The following is a 12,563-nucleotide window of genomic DNA, read 5'->3' as shown; positions in this document are numbered from 1 at the left end:
GTACCAGGCTATTGACACACAAGGTATCATTATCATTACCTATATGCCGGAAGGCTATAATTAAATTTTCCCTGTTTAACACGTCACAACATGGAAACTAATTACCGTACAAGGACCAAACTTGGTGGAATTAATGTCAAGTATATGGGGAAGAGAAACAATGCAGAAGCAGATCAATTACAACACTTTTAATGTGCTACAAAAGAGCACAATATGGCTTCCATCAGTACCCACAAGAGTATGAAAGCCAAGGAATGCATTCTGCACAGCAGAACGAAGTATGCCCGTGGGAATGCTGGCTACCTCTCTTGATATACTGCGCTTCAGATCAGCAAATGTGTGAATGTCCCCCTGGCAAACCCTGTCCTTCGGGTAGCCCCAAAGCCAGAAATCATAGGCAGTGAGATTAGGTGATCGTGCCGACCAATCATTTGAAAACGATCTTTCTCGTGTAGGGCGGGTATGACACGCTGGTGAAGCATATCGCAGTAACGCCGGCCAGACACACTGCGTGTCTTTGGTCCTTGAGCGCCAAGCTGTTTAAAAAAAAATGGGTCAACGATGAACGTAGCCGTGAAGCCACACCACATGGTGACACGTTCATCATACAGGGGAACTATGCTCAGTGACTGGAGGTGAAAATCCCCATACTCGGCAACTCTGTGTGTTCACGCTCACCCCTCAGAGAAAAATGAGCTTGTCAACTTGAATCCTTGCGAAAAAGTGAAGTCAACATGTGGTTGTGCATACTGTGGTGCAAGCTGCTGTACGGCACGGATCTTGCACCGATACCATTTGAGAATGGTTGGAAGCATCTTCCGTACAGTGGAACACGGGATGTTCAACTGTCGTGACACAGCACGCGCACTGCCTGACGATCGGGAATTGCGCGCAGCGTTGTCTGCCATAGCAACAGCGATTTCATTGACCACCTGTGGTTCAACCTGTCGTCGGCCTCTTCCCGGAGCGACGCACCGGTTGATTCGAACTTCTTTATCATTCAGCCGGCGATATTCGCGAAGTGTAGCTGCAGCATTACTGTTGTCTTGATAATACAGCTTCATCAATAATGCCCTGCTCCTATTGTCCAAGCTCGTGTTGGCACGTCAACAAGTGCAGTGCGACTGGTCAGGTGTGGGAGATCATGAATCACGATGACTGATCACGGCACCTGCTGGCCATAACTGGAACTAGACGGTGGCACTGTGACAATCGCGCACCCCATAGTCTGGACATCAAAGTTGCCAAGTTTGGTACTCGGAAAGGCAAACCTACGTTTCTAGCATTTGTAGACTTAGAGAAAGCTTTTGACAATGTTGATTGGAATACTGTCTTTCAAATTCTATAGGTGGCAGGGGTAAAATACAGCGAGCGAAAGGCTATTTACAATTTGTACAGAAAGCAGATGGCAGTTATAAGAATCGAGGGGCATGAAAGGAAAGCAGTGCTGGAAATGGAGTGAGACAGGGTTGTAGCCTATCCCCGATGTTATTCAATCTGTATATTGAGCAAGCAATAAAAGAAACAAATGAAAAGTTCGGAGTAGGTATTAAAATCCATGGAGAAGAAATAAAAACTTTGAGGTTCGCCGATGACATTGTAATTCTGTCAGAGACAGCAAACGACTTGGAAGAGCAGCTGAAGGAATGGACAGTGTTTTGAAAGGAGGGTATAAGGTGAACATCAACAAAAGCAAAACGAGGATAATGGAATGTAGTCGAATTAAGTCGGGTGATGCTGAGGAAATTAGATTAGGAAATGAGACACTTAAAGTAGTAAAGGAGTTTTGCTATTTGGGGAGCAAAATAACTGATGAAGGTAGAAGTAGAGAGGATATAAAATGTAGACTGGCAATAGCAAGGAAAGCGTTTGTGAAAAAGAAAAATTTGTTGACATGTGTATAGATTTAAATGTCAGGAAGTCGTTTCTGAAAGTATTTGTATGGAGTGAAGCCATGTATGGAAGTGAAACGTGGACGATAAATATTTTAGACAAGAAGATCACATAACTAATGAGGAGGTATTGAATAGAATTGGGGAGAAGAGGAGCTTGTGGCACAACTTGACTAGAAGAATGGATCGGTTGGTAGGACATGTTCTGAGACATCGAGGGATCACCAATTTAGTATTGGAGGGCAGCGTGGAGGGTAAAAATCGTAGCGGGAGACCAAGAGATGAATACACTAAGCAGATTCAGAAGGATGTAGGCTGCAGTAGGTACTGGGAGACGAAGAAGCTTGCACAGGATAGAGTAGCGTGGAGAGCTGCATCAAACCAGTCTCAGGACTGAAGACCGCACCAACAACAACGGTATTTAGTTTCCGTGTTATAACGTTTTAAAGATGGAAAGCTTTATTATAACCACCTGGTTCGTAATTAAGCTGGTATGCAACCCTGAGAGCGTGAGTCCTACTCCAGCTTGTCCGGTTTTTCATTATGGAATCGCAATTATATCGTAAAATTATTCATATTTTCCATACATAGAACTTTTCTTACATGAGCGCTTGGAACCATAATGATGTGTTCTGATTTGCACTGATAATTAAGTTAATTATTTTGTTTACATCACCTAGTTGACAGGAGTGGACATTTGGCAGGCAGTTTCATACATTTTCCACTAAGATTCGGTTAAGTTCAGAACCTACGCCCTATTTCCGAGCCCTTTACGTAAATTATCAAGTGGTCAAGTGACTTGCTGAGAAGAGGTTTCAAGAGTGATGCAATCCATATCATTCATGAGCGGAAGCCGAGTTGTAACCGACACTCCGGGTGCAGTAGGAATCTCAGAAGAACGCCTAAGAATCACGAGGCAGGCGGTGGAGAACGGCGTTTCCATTCCAACCTGCGGCAGAAGACAGTCCGTTTTAGTGGAAGCCTGCATACCACTGTTCAAAAATGGCTCTGAGCGCTATGGGACTTAGCTTCTAAGGTCATCAGTCCCCTAGAACTTAGAACTACTTAAACCTAAGTAACCTAAGGACATCACACACATCCATGCCCGAGGCAGGATTCGAACCTGCGACCGTAGCTGTCGTTCGGTTCCAAACTGTAGCGCCTAGAACCGCTCGTCCACCCCGGCCGGCTCATACCACTGTCTCAGGAGACTAACTATCCTAGCTGTGGTTCACTATTAGCCTTTTACTGTTTCCAACTTTCTGTTAAAGTCTATATACAGCACCTGTGCCAAAGAGAAAAATTGTGGTGAAACAGACGAGAAAGCAGTATAACCATCTTGTGGTGTTGCAGTTGTTCTTATGTCCGTGTTTGTTATGAAAATAGAACGAGGAATTCAGCCTTATGGAAGACACCTTTGCAGTTTCGTTTTACCCAGACATGTTTCAGCACTTTTTGTGCTATCTTCAGTGGGTTATTTTATTTACTTACTTATATGAAGCTATTGGGTATTTATGTTGGTAGCTAATCTGCTACACAATCTACGAGTTGTGATAGATTTGATGTTGAAGTGTTCTGGCAAAGGTGAATACGCTGATTTCTGTGACTTATGGTCGTTTGACAACGCACTTTCTACTATTTTCAAACATGGGCACAGTTTGCGCCGCCATTACGTGTTGTTATCAATACTCAATGGCTTCATATAAGTAAGAAAATAAAATAATCCACTGAAGATAGCACAAAAAGTGCTGAAACATGTCTGGGCAAAACGTAACTGAAAAGTTGTCTTGCTTAAGGTGGTATTTCTCGTATAGTTTAAAATGTTTTGCCTAAGTGAAACGAAACATGTATGGCGACGAAGAAAAGGCATGTCAGTGGTTGCGTGCACAGCCCCAGTAGTAATATTAACTGATACAGTACCTACTGAAACCATGTACACATAAAAACATAAAAAAAAGTTTTGCATCACCTCGGTTCCGAGATTTCAGAAAATTGGAATATATCTCAACATAAACATCATTTCCGCCCTTTCTACTGCTCGTGAAAACCACACATTGCATGTTGTACCACCATACAGCTAAACCTTCAGAGGTGGTGGTCGAGGCTGCTGTACTCACTGGTACCTCTAATACCCAGTAGCACGTCCTCTTCCTTTGATGCATGCCTGTATTTGTCGTGCATACTATCGACAAGTTCATCAAGGCACTGTTGGTCCAGATTTTCCCACTCCTCAACGGCGATTCGGCGTAGATCCCTCAGAGCGGTTGTTGGGTCACGTCGTCCACAAACAGCCCTTTTCAATCTATCCCAGGCATGTTCGATAGGGTTCATGTCTGGAGAACATGCTGGTCACTCTAGTCGAGCGATGTCGTTATCGTAAAGGAACTCATTCATAAGCTGTGCACGACGGAGGCGCGAATTGTCGTCCATGAAGATGATTGCCTCGCCAATATGCTGCCGATATGGTTGCACTATCGGTCGGAGGATGGCATTCACATATCGTACAGCCGTTACAGCGCCTTCCATGACCACCAGCGGTGTACGTCGGCCCCATATAATCCAACCCCAAAACAGCAGGGAACCTCCACCATTTTGCACTCGCTAGACAGTGTGTCTAAGGCAGTCAGCCTGACCGGGTTGCCTCCAAACACGTCTCTGACGATTGTCTGGTTGAAGGCATATACGACACTCATTGGTGAAGAGAATGTGATGCCAATCCTGAGCGGTCCATTCGGCGTATTGTTGGGCCCGTCTGTACCGTGCTGCATGGTGTCGTGGTTGTAAAGGTGGACCTCGCCATGGACGTCGGGAGTGAAGTTGCGCATCATGCTGCCTATTGCGCACAATTTGAGTCGGGGATGCACCCTATTGCGCACAGTTTGAGTCGTAACACTACTCCTGTGGCTGCACGAAAAGCATTATTCAACTTGCTGTCAGGGTTCCTCCGAGCCATAATACGTAGCTATGGGCCTGGGCGAGACATGTCATCGACAGTTCCACTCTCCCTGTATCTCCTCCACGTCCAAACAACATCGCTTTGGTTCACTCCGTGACGCCTGAACACTTCCCTTGTTGAGAGCCCTTCGCGGCACAAATTAACAATGCGGACGCGATCCAACCGCGGTATTGACCGTCTAGGCATGGTTGAACTACAGAGAGCACGAGCCGTGTACCTCCTTCCTGGTGGAATGGCTGGAACTGATCGGCTGTCTGACCCCTCTCCGTCTAATAGGCGCTGCTCATGCATGGCTGTTTATATCTTTGGGCGGGTTACTGACATCTCTGAAGAGTCAATGAGACTATGTCTGTGATGCAATATCCACAGTCAATGTCTGTCTTCAGGAGTTCTGGGAACCAGGGTGATCCAAAACTGTGTTTGATGTGTGTAAATGGAGTAATGTACCAATATTACTCTGGAAGTGTCAGTATTCTTAAGAAGTGGGACGAATTAATGTACTATCGGATCAAATGTATCTGGGCACCTCTATGTGATACAGAACTGTCCACTAGAGTTCATTAGAGGTGGGCCCATCAGATTAAAAGACTCAGAGTGTATTGTGTTGTCATCATAGAAGCAGCAACAGTAGAATGGGACAGCCAGGAGAGCCCAGCAGTCAGGATATCAGCTGAGAAACAGATTCATCAGGGACATATGAACCCTGCCAATGTTGACTGACGATGAGGAAATTGTGAAGTGGAAACTCGATGGAACAACCACAGCTAAACCAGGACAAGAGAGACCTCATGTAGTAATGGACAAGTTGTGGAGTGTCGTTGTAAACAATTCGGACTAAATGAGCATTAGAAATCACTTGGGAGTCCAGGTGCCACAATTACTGTGGGTACAGAGTTGAGAAGAATATGGTACAATCGTCGAGCAGCTCCCCATAAGCTACGCATTTCTGTAGCCCACGCTATGTGATGCTTGAGGTGTTGTAAAAAGCGAATGACCGGAAATGAGTGACTTCGAGTGATGCATCATAGCATATCCAGTGGCAATCCTTTCGAAGGATCCGAGTTTGGTGAATACCTGGAGAACGTCACCTGCCACCCTCTGTGGTATTATCAGTGAATTGCAGAGGAAGTGGTGTATAGTATGTGGTTGGTTTCTATGGTTACAGTGCTCTTTCCTTATTGTGCTTATGTAAAAGCTAAATACAGAAGGATAGGAACTCGTTTTGCAGCGTTGTGTACTGTGTACCGTAGAGGAATGGCTCAGACATGATGTGTGTTTGTATCAGCGTGACAGTGCACCTTAACATAAAGCATCTTCTGTGAGGAAATGGTTTGTGGACGAGAACATTCCTGAAACGCGCTGGCCTACCCTGGGTCCCGACTTGAATCCATTGGAACACCTTAGGGACGAGTTAGAACATCCAACATGACTACCTTGTCTGGTTTCCGCTGTCAAGGAAGAATGGGCTACCATTCCACCACAAACATTTTTTCATTGAAAGTGTCCCAAACAGACTTCAAGCAATCATAAAGCTGATTAGGAGACACATCCCAAATCAATGTCCACCAGTAAGTGTCCAGATACTTTTGATCAGTTTGCTCAAACATAACCTATTGAGTAACAGTTGCAATGCTGAGGCAACAGCAATCATTACAGTCTTTTTAGAATGGCGCGTACAATTCCGCTCTAGGGAGTGCCACAATGCACAGCTGACTCACTGTAGTATTCCTGTCACATGCACTGACCTCCAGCGAACACTGAGCCCTCGTGGGTGGCGACGCCCGTGATGAAAGGCACGTGCTGGAAGTCCCCAGAGAGCAGCAGCTGGGCAGGCTCCCTCGGGAAGAAGGCCCCACCGTCAGCATCAGCTGGCTCCACTGCTGTGCCCACAAATGGGAGTATCACACTGCGAGCCTTATCCTGCAACAACAGACGGTTATCAGGGGAAGAAGGCCACCACACTGCATGTAGGGGCATCGCCTTGACAGCTCTGTGGCCTGTCCTAATGGTGTTTTCAAGAACTTTTCACAGTAACCAACACTTAAAACGTGAGCTGCTCAGAAAGTGTTTTTCACTGTCCCCAGCAGATACACAGTTCGACAGTCTCTGCATTTTGTATCAGAAACGTCTTTCCCAATTCTGTTTTAACCGCTTAAAGTTCATAATTACAGCCAGCTATATGTTTAAAATAAAGATAAAACCATAACTTCAACGGAATTCAGAAGAGAATTATGTGTATCCTGTCTTGAATGGAACAGTATGTTTTGAGTGCACTAGTCAACGGTAAAAGCAGCCAAAGTGATGTTATTTCAACGTTCTAAATCTATTATGAGACTTAAAACAATGGAAAATCTATATATCATAGTTACTATGTACTTTAGACACCACACAGCCATCAAGCATACAGTGATGTACCACTGTTTGCTGTAGCTTTGACCTGCAAACAACAATTCCTCTGGAGGTTAAACCAAAACACTCTGCATCAGAAGATACACTCCAGGTTTCTTCAAATGAGCCTCGAGCAGCCATCACCACACCCTGTGGCACTTGCTTCACTGAAGCTCCAAGCCAATATTCTTCTCCTTGATGGCTATTTAAGTCACTGCCCTCTGCAGTCAGTACCTGCTCCAGGCTTATGCCAGCTTCAACTGACAGCCCATCAGTCAGAGTTCACAGCCCCAAGGTGATAAAGGAATGTCTCACCTCAGTCCAAATAGTCTAGCCATCACTGAGTCATCTATGGCTAATCACAGATCATGGTGTTACAGACATCATCCAGCTTTCAGCAACATGCTGCTAGCTGCCGACCACGACCTCACACACTTGGGCCACCCTCAAGTATCCTATTTCTCACTGTTGAGTGCAGTCTTGTGAACTTTGTCCATCATGAAGCGACCCAATGCAAATGAGTGAACATGTCCTCATGTATGTAAGGAAAATTCCAGTGCAACATCATGACTGACTTTCAGCCTGAACTGTATTGGTATTCTGTTTATTAGATTAAAAAAGATTCAGTTGTCCCTTGCTGCATGGACACATCAATTATTCGTGTGTTGTTTCCACAGTCATGAACGCTAAAATAGCAGTAGCTCATGCTGAACAACACCAGATGATGAGTGCTGCCGTTAAAATGTGGGTTGTACGTATCTAAGGGAGCTGGTAACATAGCTGTCTAGTGTCATTTTTTGGGCAACTGGGAGGGCCATATCGACCAAAACAGTACACAATCCACATGATAGCTTTCACCACTAGGTATCCATTACAAACTTTGGTACTGGCCCCCACCACTGTGATGCACAAACATGATGAACAAATGAACACCTGGTATTGATCCAGGAACCATGGCATCAGGTGGTATTTACAGATGAGTGCAGGATGTTTACAAGTGCTGATAATCCTAGATTAGATTAGATTGGTTTTCGTTCCATAGATCCGTGATTAGAAGATCCTCGTGGATGTGGAACATGTCAATTTTTTTTAGCTGAAATAACAATACTAATAGTATGAATATATACAATACATCATTTGTTTCTATTAAATAATTCGTCAATGGAGTAGAAGGAGTTGGCCACTAGTAAGTCTTTCAGGCTCCTTTTAAACTGATCTTTATTTGTAACTAAATTTTTTATGTTTACTGGCAAATTATTGAAGATGAGTGTTCCTGAGTAGTGGACCCCTTTTTGAACTAAAGTAAGTGCTTTAAAGTCCTTGTGCAGATCATTTTTGTTCCTGGTATTGTATGTATGAACTGAGCTGTTTGTTGGAAAAAGAGATATATTATTTAGAACAAATTTCATTAATGAGTAAATATACTGAGAGGCAGTAGTTAGTATACCCAGTTCTTTGAAGAGGTTTCTACAGGACGTCCGTGAATTTACTCCACAAATAATACGTATTACACGCTTCTGGACTCTGAAAACTTTTGTTTGACTTGAGGAGTTACCCCAAAATATTATACCATATGACATTATGGAATGAAAGTAGGCAAAGTATGCAAGCTTTTTCATTTTTATGTCGCCTATGTCTGCTAACACTCGAATTGCAAATACAGATTTGTTAAGGCGTTTCTGCAGTTCTGCGGTGTGCTCTTCCCAACTGAATTTATTATCAAGTTGTAATCCCAGGAATTTAAGACTGTCAACCTCTTCTATCTGCTCTTCTTTGTATTTTATGCATATGCTGGGTGGAAACCTCTTACAGGTCTGGATTGCATATAGTGAGTCTTTTCGAAGTTTAATGTCAGTGAGTTGGCTTTAAACCATTTATTGATATCCATGAAAATATCATTAGCAGATCTTTCTAGAACTACACTTGACATACTATTTATTGCAATACTTGTGTCATTTGCAAACAAAACGAACTCTGCTTCTGGCAGTGTAACTGATGAGAGATCATTAATGTACACAATAAAAAGCAATGGCCCTAAGATGGATCCCTGTGGGACACCACATGTAATTTCTTCCCATTCTGATGATGACTGATGACTTAATTCACTAGTCCCTTGCACTGACACCCTTTGTTTCCTGTTAGTGAGGTATGACTTGAACCATTTTGCAGCACTGCTCGTGACACCATAGAATTCTAATTTACTTAAAAGGCTGTTGTGGTTCACACAATCAAATGCCATTGACAAATCACTGAAAATACCTGCTGCTTGTAATTTGTTATTTAATGAATTAAGTAAATTTTCACTGTAGGTGTAAATAGCCTTCTCTATATCAGAACCCTTCAGAAATCCAAACTGTGTTCTTGATAATATGTTATTTGTGGTCAGCTGGTTGAGCAGCTGCCTGTACATTACTTTTTCTAAAATTTTTGAGAATGCTGGCAAAAGTGAAATCGGTCTGTAGTTTGATGCTATCTCTTTATCCCCTTTCTTGAATAGAGGCTTTACATCTGCATATTTTAGCCAGTCAGGAAATGTCCCAGTTATAATTCACTGGTTACACAAGTAGCTTAGAATTGTGCTAAACTCACAAGAACATGCCTTAATTAACTTTGTTGATATTTCATCGTACCCACTAGAATGATTTGTTTTTAAAGATTTTATTATGGACATTATTTCTTTTGGTGAAGTGAGTGATATATTCATGTACTTGAAGCTATTTGTGAAGGCTACTTTCAGATAATCAAGGGCATTATTTACTGATCCTGAAAGTCCCATTCTATCAGTAACGGACATAAAGTACTTGTTAAATAGATTTGCCACACTATGCCCATCAGTTACTAATGCTGATGACCATAGATGTTAAGTCCCATAGGGCTCAGAGCCATGTTACTAATGTGTCGTCTACCCTTAGTGCTATTTGCTCCTGTTCCTTTCTGGTTCTACCAGTCTGCTCTTTCTCTATATCCCATATTGTTTTTATTTTGTTCCCTGACATTGCTATCTTCTTCTCGTAGTGCATTTGTTTAGACGTCTGAATTACTTTTTTTAATGTTTTACAGTATTCCTTGTATTTAGCTAAATCATCAGCATTGGAGCTATTCTTGGTCGACAGATACATTTTCCTTTTTGTCTTACAAGAAATCTTTATTCCTTGTGTAATCCATGGTTTTATTATAGACTTCTGTTTAATTTGAGTAACTTTTAGAGGAAAACAGTTTTCAAACATGGTACTGACATTGTTCATGAATGTGTTATATTTTTCATTCATGTCATGAGCACTATAAACATCTTTCCAGTTCATATCTTTGAGCAGTTTTCTAAAACACTCAATTTTTGGTTGATTGACTACTCTCCTGTACTCAGATTTAGCAGTCTTGATAATCTGCTTAGAATTTACATCTAAAACAAGGAGCTGCATGTCATGATCTGATAGTCCATTTATAACAGGTTTTATGATATGATTTTGTTCCTTTGATTTGTCTATAAAAATGTTATCAATGGCTGTCCTTGAGGATTTAGTGATCCTAGTTGGAAAGTTTATAGTGTGAGTTAGATTGAAAGACAACATTACTAACTGCAGTGAATGTTTACTGGAAGATTGCATTAGAAAATCTGTATTAAAGTCACCAGCAATCAAAATTTCTTTGTTTCTTCCTGTTAAATAACCCAAAAGAGCTTCTCGGTCATGTAAGAATAGATTATAATTTCCTGCAGGTGCTCGGTAAATAGTTATTATTATATACGATCTGTTATGGAACTCTACTTCTGTTGCACATGCTTCTAGATGCTGCTCTAAACAGAATTTAAGGCAGTTTTTGATAAATGTGGCAACTCCTCCTCCATCCATATCCACTCTGCAGAAGTAGGAAGCTAGCTTAAATCCTGAAATGTCTAACATATCTATATGAGTGGTCACTTGATGTTCAGAGAGGCAGATTATGTCAATTTGGTTAGATGAATTCATTTCATCGATACAAATGAGTAGTTCATCAACTTTATTTCTAAGTCCCGGAATGTTCTGGTGTAATAAAGATAACTGATACTGCATACTAATGGGATTGTAACTGCTTTGGAGAAGATGAACTGGCAGTTTCTGATTACTTTCTGTTAAACACTGTTTAAATGGAGGCAGTATGATAAAATCTGACTCCTGTTCATCTGTTTTCTCAAACTGAGTGTGTCTGCCAATCTCTCTTAAAACTCGTTTTCTTTCCCCCTTCCCTATCCTAAAAAAGGCATCCCTCTGACACCTGTGACCACTGGTATTTTACCACTTGTGCCAGTGTCCCCCCTTAAGTTTTCTGCAATCAACCCAGACAGTTTTCCCTTCCCTTTCCTATTGAGGTGAAGGCCACGCCTAGTGTAGTCCCACCTATCGATAGCATCCACTGGAATCAAACCAATATGGGACCCTATATCCGTCCTAAGCAGTCACTCCAACTCCAAGTTCACCCTCCCTACGGAAGAGTTCAAATGAGGCCGATCATGGCGTCTCAACACAGACACAAATCCCACACTCGTATGCTTCGTTGCTGATGCTATCTTCACCAGGTCACTCTCTATGGAATATTCAGAGTCTCTGCCAATGCTATTTCCCGGACCACCCACTATAACCACGGCATCCTCCTTTGTGAAATCTACCAGCAGAGTGTGGAGATGGTCAGGTACATAGGGTTAACACACAGCGAATAGTTTTTTATGATAATTTTAGGGCTGTGCAGCATTCAAGAAAACATCTTCACACCTGTTGTCCAGTTCGACATTTCGGTAATGGTTTCGTCTTTTAAGAGGATCATGTGCTTGCACACTGCACATACCTAGCGTGTACTGTCCTTCAATTGTCAGAGATGAACCAGATAGAATTCTCTGTGATTTTGGCTCAAATGAATCCAATTCAGTAACTTTAGTACTAGTTGACAATTGCAGTTCATCACCACCGAAACCCTCCTCGCATCCTGGGTGACACTGGAGTGGCTGTGCGTATTCTGACCCAAGCTGCATTGTTGCCAAATTTCCCCCTTTCCTATCCGCTTCCCTCCCACATGATGCTAACACTGATGTCACGTGCTTTGTTCCCAGTTTTCTCTCTTAAACCCCTCTGACATAGACCAATTGCCCTTTGTATAAAACAGCGGGATGTTTAAAAATTAACAGGAAAATCATAATAGCCAGTTTTTACTCCTGGCCCCTATGACATCCCTGTGGAAGTAGGGCTGTTGTTCTAAGAGTTAAATGGTGGGGCATTGTCCTATTTGTTAACAACACTGTGACATTAGTATTAAAGATACTGTTCCAGCCATATGACTTCAGAACTGAAGATGGCGAT

General features: G+C 42.5%; 1 protein-coding gene across 1 annotated transcript in view; it reads right to left on the bottom strand.

Annotated features, from left to right (window-relative positions):
- The window catches only part of LOC124717013 (esterase FE4-like), a 205,052-nt gene that overhangs the window by 54,128 nt on the left and 138,361 nt on the right, over positions 1-12,563 (bottom strand). Inside the window, exon 6 of the mRNA XM_047243655.1 lies at positions 6,594-6,768. Coding sequence (XP_047099611.1) covers positions 6,594-6,768 — 175 coding nt within the window. The remainder of the gene's footprint in view (positions 1-6,593; positions 6,769-12,563) is intronic.

This window comes from Schistocerca piceifrons, chromosome 9 (genome assembly GCF_021461385.2).
Source record: "Schistocerca piceifrons isolate TAMUIC-IGC-003096 chromosome 9, iqSchPice1.1, whole genome shotgun sequence".
NCBI lineage: Eukaryota > Metazoa > Arthropoda > Insecta > Orthoptera > Acrididae > Schistocerca > Schistocerca piceifrons.
Note: the sequence above shows the minus strand (reverse complement) of the source record. Positions and strands in the feature narration are given on the sequence as shown.